General features: G+C 34.3%; 2 protein-coding genes across 2 annotated transcripts; both read right to left on the bottom strand.

The window, feature by feature from the left end:
- Positions 1-4,223: 4,223 nt before the first annotated feature.
- LOC136063045 (photosystem I P700 chlorophyll a apoprotein A1-like) lies at positions 4,224-4,892 on the bottom strand (the record flags this gene model as incomplete). Its single annotated transcript, XM_065762928.1, has 1 exon — positions 4,224-4,892. A coding segment is annotated over one exon (669 nt), but the record flags the coding sequence as incomplete, so codon positions are not given.
- A 2,279-nt stretch (positions 4,893-7,171) lies between these two features.
- Positions 7,172-11,738, bottom strand: LOC112015658 (leucine-rich repeat receptor protein kinase HPCA1). Its single transcript, XM_065762924.1, has 9 exons — positions 11,726-11,738; positions 11,114-11,261; positions 10,812-10,949; positions 10,176-10,651; positions 9,860-10,006; positions 9,632-9,768; positions 9,130-9,349; positions 8,250-8,485; positions 7,172-7,803 (listed from the first exon to the last, which is right to left on the bottom strand). Exons 1-9 carry the CDS (start codon positions 11,736-11,738, stop codon positions 7,327-7,329), a joined length of 1,992 nt encoding a protein of 663 aa, XP_065618996.1. The 3' UTR covers positions 7,172-7,326.
- Positions 11,739-12,301: the final 563 nt, after the last annotated feature.

The raw sequence follows: 12,301 nt of genomic DNA, 5'->3' as shown, positions 1-12,301 counted from the left end.
GACATAAATCATTGTTGGATGTGTATTACTTGGATATGGACCATTGCTAGACATACCTTATTATGTTTAACATGAACTATAAACTGCAACTAGACATGGACTATTGGACTCATCCCATTGTTGGACATTTGACACCTAATTTATTATTTTCTAACATTGGACATCACTTAATATACATAATGATAACGTATCAACTCACCATCTAATCAAAGCTATCATGCTAAGCATATTATTTATTTATTTCAACCATTATCATGATTCTAAAACTTTGGGTTTCATCAATTTTGTAGGCTTAAAAATACACCGGAAGCCATTGGTCTACGCGGCCCAATGTCGAGTTCCGGGTTGAACTCCCCAAAACAAATCCGGTCCTAGCAAAGTCACGCCTCCAGTGAAAGACATGTGGCTACGCATAAAAATCACCCTTGACAACAGTTATTCAATCACAGCACATTCAGCCATACCCAAAACCCCCATTTTTCAAACCCAAACAAAATCATACAGCTCTAGTCATCAAAATAATTAAAACTGAAACAAAAATAAAAATAAAAGAGATTTGAGAGGGAGAGAAAGGAGACCTGGTAGCCATCAATGGTGGTGACACCGGTAATAAGCACCGCCAACGGCAGTACGTGTGGGTGCAATGAGAAGAGAGAGAGTTGCAAGAAAACCTTGAAAGAGGAGAAGACTAGACCGGAAAGCATCATCGGCAGTGGTGTGGGACGAGCTGAAGCCCACAAAGATTTAGCCATGGATTTACAATCTCTAAGAGAGGGTGTTTTTTTTTTTTTTTTTTAAATTCAAATTTGGGAAAGTTGAACTGTTGAAGTGAAAAGAGAAGAGATAGGAGAGAAATTGAAGCACGCGGATTGCTAGCGTGGAGATATGACATGTCAATTTTATGAGCATTAGATTTAATCCATGGTTGATATTAAAGTTGTAAAGTTGTGATTAAACTATGTTTTATGTTGGCTTTATTCCATGACAAAAAGTGTTGTAATTTCTTTAATCTTGTTCCTTGTATTTTGTGGGATTTTATTGTATTGGGTTTAGTATTAAGTTGGTGAAGAATCGAGCATGAAATGAAGATTAGTGCATTTCGCGATTAGCTCATGAGAAGTTTGCGAGAAGGGTTCCTGCGAAAAGGACATGTGAGAAGCACATGACTGGAAGCTAAAGAGTCGTGCTAGGCTGTCAATTTCACAAGTATTTCGCTAGTAAAGCCTTCTCGCGAAATACCCGCGAGACTCTTTGAATGGAGGATTTTTAAGTGTGACTTTCTTACCCTTCACTCATACTCTATATATCTTCATTACCCACATAATGTGAGGAGGCCATTTAGAGAGAAAAACCCTAGACAGGTATTCTACAACATGCACACCCATCTTTTAGAGAGAGAGCTAATCATCCTTAGTGAGAAATCATTCTAGCATCTTCTCATTTCCTCTCCCATTGTCATACCTTGAGAGGAGATTTGTACCCAAACACAACCCACACATTTTCAAAGTGTAGAGAATGTTTTGGAGCTTGGGAAGCTTTGGGGATTTGCCAAAAGAAACCGGTGAGGCTTAGCGGATACAATCAGGCGAATTGCGAGATCCGGAAAGCTAGACAAGACACGGTTCCGAGAAACCTTGGAGTAGGAGCTTGGAGGGCTTATGTACATTGGGTAGATTAGGCTTGGAGGGTCTCTTGCTATTCGTATATCCCAACTTATTGTCTAGTGGATCGATTTATTGCTTGGAGGGTGGCGGAAAGGTTTTTCGCCGAGTTCTTCGGTTTCCTTTTCGATAACATGTCTCGGTGTTATCTTGTGGTTGCATCTCTTTTCTCTTACTCTTGTGCTTTACTTGTATTGTTTATTGTTCATGTTTATGCACTAGAGTAGTATCGATTGATTGCGATTCATTTACTCTTATTCCGCACTTAGATAAGTTAGAGTAAAAACAATCTAGTCGTAATTTTAATTTGGGAGTCTAAATAAACTCTTGTGTTTTAAAAAAATTTCGAACTTAGTTATTGCATCCCATGCAATACCCTAGGTATTGCATGGGATATGAATCTAGAAGTCAAAGTTGCACAAGTAGTGATTACATTATTACAACACATTAATTACGACACAACTACCAGTGTCCACTGAATTACTAATGTGCTGGTGGTATGTTGTAAAAAGACACAAGTACTTAAATATATAAATAAATCATAAATGATAACTCCTTGAGACCACAGGTTGCCTGCAACTTATTAAATGGAGATATATGGGTCTGTTTGGATTCCGCTTATTGCTGCAAATTAAAAATATTGTAGCAAAATAATTTTTAAATGTGTGAATAGTGTCTTGAGACCTAGTTTTAATAAAAAATTTACTGAAAAAAGAGGCTTGTGGTTCTCGTGATCAGTGCATGGGATCTACTAACTGAGATGCAAATGCACAAGCTCAAAAATGCTATCCAAACTCCATCGTAGACTAATACAGGGGACCTTGACCTTCTTTTCAGAAATTAATATCTAATAACGTGAATAGGAGGAAAGTTAAAAATTAAATGACAAATTTCCATTTCCACCTTTAGCTTTAGCCTCTCCTCTTCTCTTTAGCTTTTTCCGTTTCCAATTAATTAATTAATTAATAATGTATGTATCAGACAAAGACAACTCTCAATGACTGGAACTGCATGGGGGTTTGTCTTTTGTTCATTTCAATCATATATTCATACGTTTATTATCATTCGTATCCAATTGCGCGTCGTCTTCTACTTACTCCTTTAAAATGAGTCCACTATGACTGCCCTTCTGTTACCACACAATATGCAACTTTGAATTAATCGATGCTTTCTTTCATTGCTCCATTCTCGAATTTTTTTTTCTAAATAACAATAAATATTAAAAAATTTAGTTAGTTGTCACATTGGAAAAGAATGTTGAAAACTAGCATCTCGAGTGTCTAAAACTCGAGTTCCATGATAAAAATCAAGTTTTTAAGTCTTGATTTGAAAAAAAAAAAAAAATCCACGTAAAAATCAAGTTTTAAAGACTCGAGTTCAGGGCGATAAAACTAAAAATCCAAGTAAAAACGCCGCTATAGGGCTTAAAAACATCACTATAGGGCTTAAAAATGGAGTTATAAAAAATTTAGCAGAAGAACGCCATTATAGGGCTTAAAAACGCCACTATAGGGCTTTAAAACGTTACTATAGGACTTAAAAACGCCATTATAAGGGCGATAAAACTAAATTTTTTTTTTGCATGGAACTCAAGTTTCTAAAACTCGAGATCTATGTGGCATTTTCAAATATGGATCTCGAGTTTCTAAAACTCGAGATGTCTACTTTCTCTTATAGTTTCAAGCGTTGTCTAACTAACTATATACAAATCCTTTGCACAGCTATTCTGCACATTCCCTCCTCCATTCTCTCTTTGTCAATTGTAATTGTTTGGGACCTTGTGTCTTCATCCAAAACCTAACTTTTCTAATTCCAAAAAAAGGTAACACATTAAAAAGGGTATGGGTATGCCCATTTAAACTTTTTAAAAGTTTGTCGCGTGATTTTTTAAATAACAAAATTTAGTTACATATAATCTTATTTAACATTTTTTTATTGAAGGTGAATTTTGACAAATTTATTATTAGATTACATTTTCTTTTTATATTTTACATGCTTGCAAAATTTCTATAAAATTAACGATCAATAGCTACGTCATTAATAAATTATTTAGATTACAAATTTTTGTAATTTGAAATTATGCATAAAATATAAGCTTATAGGTCATACATAGTTTTCAAACCCGAACTATTTAATGAACTGAAAAAGAGAGAGATTCAAGGGTTTTAAGGTTAGACTGAGGTCTAACCGTGATGACTTCATAATTAATTTAATAATTATTTAAAAGATAAATAAATATATTAAATTAATAAAAATGAAAAATTAACAAAAATAATCCAAATTAATATAAAAATATATATTTCTAATATATTTTTTATGTAATAAATTTCATTATGCAAATATGGTATATTAAATTTAAGAAAACATAATTATGCAAATAAAAAAATATTAAGTTTTAAGCATAATTAACAACCCAATATTTTCTTTTTTATGCCCCATTTAATAGTCAACCATTTGTGAAAAAAAAAAAAAAAAAAAACCCTACAAAGTGTGGAGACATTGGTTTGCCCGCTCATTAAAAAATGGGTTAAATAAAATTTAGTTAGTGCTTGATAGCAAGCATCAGTGGTTGACAGTAAAGCAAGCCTCAGTGGTTGAGGGTAAAAGCAAGTAACCAAGGAGTCCATGTGATCCTAACATGGCTAGGTTAATAGATAATTGAGCATGCCATGATGTTGTTAGGATCTCATATAGGCCTTTATGCCCCTGCCCTGTAAATGGACCTTTATGAGCCTCTAAAATATCTTTTATACCATGACCAATGCCCCAGTTGGTCCTAGACATGTGACCTGCTATCAGGAAAAGAATTGCAATAGCTAAATGATGGTGTGCAATATCGGTTAACCAGAGACCTCCAGTTACTGGATCTAATCCTCCACGAAAAGTAAGAAAGTCTGCATATTTTGACAAATTCAAGGTGAAAAATGGGGTTGCACCCTCAGCAAAACTGGGATAAAGTTGAGCCAAAAGATCCCGATTCAAGATAAATTCATGAGGAAGTGGGATCTCTTTAGGATCCACTCTAGCATTTAGAAATTGGTTAATCAGTAAAGATACATGTACTTGATGCCCCACCCAAGAAAGAGACCCAAGTCCTAGTAGCCCTGCTAAATGGTGATTCAACATAGATTCTACATCTTGGAACCAAGCCAATTTTGGAGCAGCTTTGTGGTAATGAAACCAACCAGCAAACAGCATTAAAGTTGCAAAGACCAACGCACCAATTGCGGTAGTACATCATCTACAAAGAACTGAAGAAGAACTAGAAGACTCTAGAGGCAAAAATGCAGATACAGCATCAATTTAAAACGCATAGAGAAAAAAGCGAGCGACGGAGAAGGAGACATAGAAGAAGAAGAAGAAGAAGAAGAAGAAGAAGAAGATGGTGGTGCGATCTTAAGTTTGATAGTCTCACGGTGGGTGGTTGAAGTTGAAGGCTTGAAGCTTCAACAATGGCTATAAGCCTGTAAGCTGTAAATAACCAAAAAAAGACTCTTAACGGTCTAACTCTGTATGTGAGGACTGCTTACGGTTTTCAAACTTGGAAGGTTAAATCGTGGTTCTCATGGTTTGCGGATTTTCTTATACAAGCCGATTATTAATGTTAAAAGAACTGCTTTAATGAACGGTTTCTGGTTAATCTGGTCGGACCATACAATCCGGTCTAGGTTTTAAAACCATGAGGTCATATAATAAATACTATCCGATTAGCACAAAATTTGACTTGGTTATTAAAATGTAAAAATTCTAAAGAATATGCAATTCAACAATTAAATTTTCAAAATATGTAGTAATGTTAACGATATTAAGTAAAGTTGTTTTCTAATGCGCTAAAACTAATTTTGTAGCTAAATTTTGTTTATTTTTAAATTAATCATATATGTCTTATAAACCGCGACGAAGTGGAACAGAGGAAATAGCTTCAATCTAGACTTTGTTCATCACATAGGCACCAGTCTCGCCCAACTTTGAATGGGATGATTAAAACTTATTCCTAGTAGCAAATGAGACAGACAAGATGAGGGTTAAATATTTGCTTTGAATTAGGTTAAGACGTGTTAGGTATATTGGGGACCTTGACCTAATTATATATGTATAAAGTATGATTTTTTGTCTCTAAACTTTGGTTTTTTAATATCTTTTTGTGTTGTATTATTGAATTTATATTATTTATATTTTAAGATTTGAATTGTTTATGATTTTTTTTAGTAAACAGTAATAATTATTAAAACATACACAAAAATAGTAAAACTAGTGATTTAGACTAGGTTTATAATACATTATATAACCAGAGTACAACTACAAAAAACCTTAACCTTTGTAGTTGTAAACTGAGGTTATAAACAGATCATTTATGATCTTTAATTATTGTATTGTTATGCTTTGAGATGTTTTTGTATCGCTAAAACTTGATTTTAAATGTTTTATGAGTTATAATTTAATGTATATAATTTAAATCAAATTTCAATAAATTATAAAAATAATTACATATATATTTTTTTTGAGTTGTGCCTATCTTTATGGTTAGGCTCAGGACGTGACAATGATGATTTAGTGTATGTCATGCTAGCTAGCTGCCCACTTCCCGTATAGCGAGGCTGTGTATTAATTTTCAAGTAGGTTAGCATAGGTTCAACTTTTAAAGTAGCAAATCAAGTTGGATGGCAAGTTGACTCTTTTTTAAACAGCTATAACTCAATCCAGCCCAATCCACCTAGATATATATTCATCTCATTTTACACTTGATCTCATATCAAATTTAAAGTTTTTTTTTTTCCTGTCTTTTTTTGGTTTATTCCATTATTTATGCATTTTAATATGAAAAATGAATAATACTTTTCCAACATATTTATAAGCATACATAGTGACATAGATATAGTACCCAACATTTTTTTTTTTAAAGAAAAAAGTTAGAAAGTTCTCATAGTTAAAGACCTATGTATTTTGATATATGGAAACATGAGTCAATTCCTAATTTTTTTCCAATGATTTATAGATGAAATATAACTTCTTAAATTTCTTTGAAATTAGAAAAATAATTTTTAAAGTTTAGTATATTATATATAACTAAAACTAACTCACCCAATCTGCAAAGTAGAAACCATCAAAATTTTCAACCAACCAGTCATTTTTGGAGGTTGATGGGTTGGCGGAAATTTCAAAAATTTCCATGCTACTTTTTTTTCAACTTGTTAATGGCAGGTTGTTTAAAAAAATTTCCCTTTAACTTGTCCAATCTAATACATGCATTGTCCTACCGTATAGTACCACTCAAATCCTCTAGAAGTAAGAAGATCCTCAAAGAGGATAGAGACGTTTGAAACTTCATGTTGAGATTAAGAGATTAGATTTTGGAGGAAATGTTTAAATATTTCAAAGAATCAAAGTGGAAACTAATTTTTTAAGGTGGATACATCTTATTCCATTTTTAATCAATTTTTTGATCCAACCTTTCAATGATGATTCATTTTCCTTAACAAACCAAAAACATAATCATTCAACTATATATATTATTAACAAGCTAGGAATATTCTCAACAGTATAAAAAAATAAAATTATATCATCCATTTCAATTACAAATTTTGATTCTTTGCCATGTGAAAACAACATCCCCTATCCAATATAAAGCACGTAGCTCAACATTAAAATGTAAAAAAGCACACACTCAATGAGGCTCTATCTTTGAAGTTGGAAAAGCCACACTGTACTCAAACTCAAAGGTCTCATTGGAGTAAGGATGGCCAAAATTCCCCTTACTTACCTCATAACTGTCTGAAGTAGATGTAGATTCAACATTGGGGTTCAAACCAGCTATCTGCATTATGTTCTCAATCTCTTTGACCACATCACCCATTGCAGGCCTGTTAGCTCCTGATTCTTCAACACACCTCATTGCCAGGTCCACGAACTTCTCTAATCCTTTCAGTGACGCTTGCAAACCAATGGTGGGGTCAAGAATTTCCTGAAGGTTGTATAATACTTTTGTTTTATTCATTGCCATCTCCACCACTCTGACAATGTATTTCCCCCGTTCAATTGGCATTCTTGCAGTTACCAGCTCCAACATTACCACTCCATAGCTATATACATCACTCTTTTCAGTCAACTGTTGGGTCATGTAATACTCAGGATCCAAGTAGCCCTACACCATAATAGAAAATCAACTCTTAGTCCTAGAATTTGATGCAATTCCATGTAATTCAAAATGATCCCAAGGCTTGAATGCACATCCTTAGTCATAGGAAATCATGTGTGCTGTTTGTTAAGAAAAATTTAAATTCTAGACACATGCATATGACTATATGGTCCAACAAGATATGGTAAGAAGCTACCTATGAAGAAAGACTTGGTGACGGGACAATTTTCTGCAAACATCTTGATCCAATTCTTCCATTACCAAATGTAATTAGATTATAAGCTCCTAATGCTTATTTTCTCATTACAAATCACATGGTAAAGAACACAAATAAATGTTTTGACTGAGTTTATAATAAACCACAGTTGTCCTCCATCATTCTTATTTTCCTGTTCATTTTTATAGAAACGCATTAATTACTATAGTAGAGGTTAAAAGGATTTTCCACTAACCATTGTGCCCTTCACTTGAGTGGTGACGTGATCCCTTTCATCATCACCCATAGGTTTAGAGAGACCAAAATCAGCAACTTTTGCATTTATGCGCTCATCAAGCAGAATGTTGGTTGATTTAATGTCCCTGTGTATAATAGGAGGGTTGGCAAGTTCATGAAGATAGGCCAGTCCTCTTGCTGCACCTAGGGCTACTTGTAGTCTCCTCATCCAATCCAACTTAATTCCTGACTTCCCTGCATAAGCAACAGCTACCTCATTTAATCTTTATGAAGAATTATATCAGCATTCTCTACAGGCTAATTTACATTTTCTGGAAAGAAGCAATCAGAAGGTGAGGGAAGCATTATAACACAATGATGGTGAATCCTCTGAGGTTGTCACTGGATGAACACTGCTGAAATATAACAGATTTATTAATTGCATCTTATTGTGTGGTTTGCTTTATTTCTTTTGCAAGTAGATACAGGAAATATGGCCTCCCTACTAGTGCCTTAATGGTGAGTACAGTATAAATTCTTGTTAGAGTTAGTCTTGTTATTTCTTATATTAGCTTGCTATTATTTACATTAATGTAAGAGTATTCTTGTATTCTTGCTATATCACTCTACTATTAATATGTGCTAAGGTTGGGCATGTTTGATGTGTATGCTCTAGCTTGAGAGGGAGTGTTGGAGTTTCCTTGCTATTTCTTTATATTAGCATGGGGGTATTCTTGTAATCTTTCCATATCACTCTAATATGACCATTTTTTACAACTTAACTGCGCTAATGAACATAAGAGTTCCATGATATTTTTTTTTAAAATAAAGTAACACACATGAAGTGTCAAACAGTACCAGAATTCATATAAAGGAGGTGAGGCATTGGATGGAAGTACCTGAAAGGCTATCCTTCAAAGAACCATTTGGAACATACTCATATACAAGCATTTGTTCACCTTGATCGAAACAAAAACCAACAAGGCTAACCAGATTCTTATGATGAACCCTTGATAGAAGTTCAATCTCAGTTTTGAACTCATGTCCACCCTGCAAAGATTCGTTCTGAGCTCGTTTGATGGCAATCGGTTGACCAGTGGGAAGAGTCCCCCTATAAACCTATAGAAATGTTGACAGATTAGACATTTGGTTTTTATTTTGAAAGAGGCATAGTTCAGAAATATTGTGAAAAGCTTAAGAAGCTTTTATTAACAAGAAAGAAATTAATGGGAGAACAAGGAAAATTTTGGAAAGGAAATTAAGCGTTTGAAGAGCTAGAAGAACAAAACAAATTGCATGAATATAAAATATTTCTTGATATAGAACTTGAAGAATCTTCTGATATATTCTCAAAAATTAAGCAAACTATTAATATACTGACAAGAGTAGTCATAATCAAACCTTCCCATAACCACCAGATCCAATAAAATTTTCTTCAGAAAACTTGTTGGTGTACTTCTTAAGCTCTTCAAAGGAGAAGCATCTTGCTCCTTTTAATTGAGGAATGCCACCACTGCCACCATTTGGACCCCACTGTGCTGCATTTGTATGGAATGAAAGTGATAATATACCCTTAAAATTTAATATTAACAGCTCTGAAGTGCCAAGTTTACATCATAGCTATCTTACAAAAAGGATTCAATTGCTCAGAAGCTCTTTCTGCTCTTCTCTTTTGGCGGAAAGCATAGACCCCTGCAAGGAGCAATAATAGAAGCAGGACAATGCCACCAACTGCTGCTCCAATTATAACGCCTCTACTCAAAGACTTTTTGGTTTCTGTAGAAACATAAAAAATGACATGAAAGAGGGAGAGCAAGAGAGAGAGATTGGTCATAATAATATCAAGCTAACATTGTGACAATTTGTGTTTTTAAAGATGCATCACAATAAGACAAATCCAATAGTGGAAGTACTACTTTCTATTTAAATGTGAATTTGAAGTTACCTGCATAGCAATCATATGGAACAGGATCAGGTAAAAAATAGTAAGGTCCAAAACCATCTGGGGGCTTAAACCTCTGATTGCTGAACAAAAACCCAGCCTGAGAAAGTTCTGTTGGATTGAAACAACCTTGGCCAGACGGGAAGATTAGTAGTTTTATTTTAAAGTCCTCAAAAAAGTCTTTGATTGGGTTACTCAGGGAGACCGAATTTACAGGCAGTTTTTCAAAAGATTTCATAAGATGCGCCTCAAGTTCTGTGTAGTAACCAAAGTGTCCCAAGTCTGAGATGGAAGTTGCTCTGAAAACTAGAGTTCCACTGTATGGATATGCGCATAAACAGTTGGGGTTGGAAACTTGACCCGAACTGCAGGAAATAGGCTGACAGTTATTTAGTGGAGTCGAGTATGATGGGCCATTATTTGGTTGGGAAACTGTGCAGTTAATGTTATGTCTCTTGCAAATTGGGTTGTCCACAAGTCTGCAGATAATAAAGGACAATTAGCCCAATAATGTCAGACCTTTAAAATCGGTTAAAAAGAAATATCATGGATATTTGACTTCCAATAAATGATAAAATAGTTATTTCTTCAACAATGCATTTAAAAAATAAACAACCAAAGTAACTGATTATGGCTTACATCAATTTCTGGGTGTACCCTCCAATGGTATCTGTGTAGCTAGAAATCAAATTTTTCTGTAGATCAATGAGTTGCAATCGGTGGCTATAGGTGGTGCTAATATTTAAGGAACCACTGAGCTGGTTGTTCTTTAATAATCTGTCCCCACATGTCAGATCAGTCACATAATTTGTTTAGTTGTATGTGTGTGTGTGTGTGTGTGTGTGTATAGCTAGACAGATTTCATTGTGTTTGAACCTATGGAAATTATATGTTTGATTCACATTGAAATCAATGCTACTTGAGATCAAGCTAATACTCACACAGTCTGTAAATTGGGAAGGCTGAATAAGGAAACAGGAACTTCTCCTTGAAGCTGCGTGTTTTCAATCTCTCTGCCAAAAAATGATTTAAGGGTTGAAATCAAATCAATACTGAAGAATTTAAACCTTTTCCCCGTTTGAAAGTTTCCTGAATATATTCACACACACATGCAAACCCAAGAGAGAGAGAGAGAGAGAAGAGCACCACCAATTTTACATGCAGGGCCATACGGCCATCCCCAAGCCAGAAGAGAGATGCTTTAGGTTGGCAAAGAAACTCTTAAATATACCCTAACAAACACAAATTCTTGCACAAGAAGCATTTTGTTCTGTCTTGCTAACTTAATTGACAAGACCAGATATGGGTCCCACTAAGTCAAAATTACAAGGAGATGGAAGACTGGAAGTGTAAACAACACAAAAAGAATGACCAGAATATATACTATTGATGGTAAGGTATTAACAGAAATCCAACTAAATGTTTCACTTCAATAATCTATCAATTGAAAAGAATCTAAGATGCTTTTGCGCAAAGAGTTTAAAGCTATTGACGGAGCCAATAGCCTTTTTTGGAAAGGTAACTATTGAACCCAAAGAAATTTAGAAGAAGACCATCAGCAGCCATCCTTTATACAATATAGACTAGCAAAATCATGTCCATGAGTTATGCAGACACCAGATTGATTCTATAGTGCTATTGATTTTGTTGGACCTGATTGATCATGTTTGATACTGATTGGTGCTTTTAGAGACATTTGATTGCTATTTGATTTTAATTCCCTATTACGTAATCTCATCATGAGTTTATTTTCCTTTCATGTTTGATGTAACTTAGAAGGACCAAAGTTCATTATTATAGATGGTTGATCATGGATTAATGAAATTTGGATTTGAAGGTTTTTTTCCCCCCAATGCTTGGAGGTGATTCCAAGAAGGCACAAGAGTTGATTCCTAAGCTCCTATCATTCTTGAATGCTTGATGTTGACTCCATGCAACTCTTGGTGGTGATTCTTGGATTCTATTTCACAGTTTTCATCACTTGGTGTTAATTCCAAGTAAAACCTAGGTTTTCCTCAAAAAAAAAAAAAGTAGTAAACCCTAGGTGCCAAATCCTAGTTCCTATCCATTTTTTTATTCTTCTCTTTGTTTCTCAAACACAAAGTCCCATTTTGTTTCTCAAAAAAAAA

This window comes from Quercus suber, unplaced genomic scaffold, assembly GCF_002906115.3.
Source record: "Quercus suber isolate HL8 unplaced genomic scaffold, Cork oak 2.0 scaffold_20, whole genome shotgun sequence".
Lineage (NCBI taxonomy): Eukaryota > Viridiplantae > Streptophyta > Magnoliopsida > Fagales > Fagaceae > Quercus > Quercus suber.
The sequence above is the reverse complement of the archived record's forward strand: the minus strand, read 5'-3'. Positions and strand labels throughout refer to the sequence as shown.

Excerpts from the sequence above, each read along its gene's own strand:
- LOC112015658 (XM_065762924.1), bottom strand. Across the intron at positions 9,350-9,631 it reads GATCTGGTGGTTATGGGAAG|GTTTATAGGGGGACTCTTCC; the intron begins GTTTGATTATGA and ends ACATTTCTATAG. Across the intron at positions 8,486-9,129 it reads TTTGAAGGATAGCCTTTCAG|GGAAGTCAGGAATTAAGTTG; the intron begins GTACTTCCATCC and ends TTGCTTATGCAG.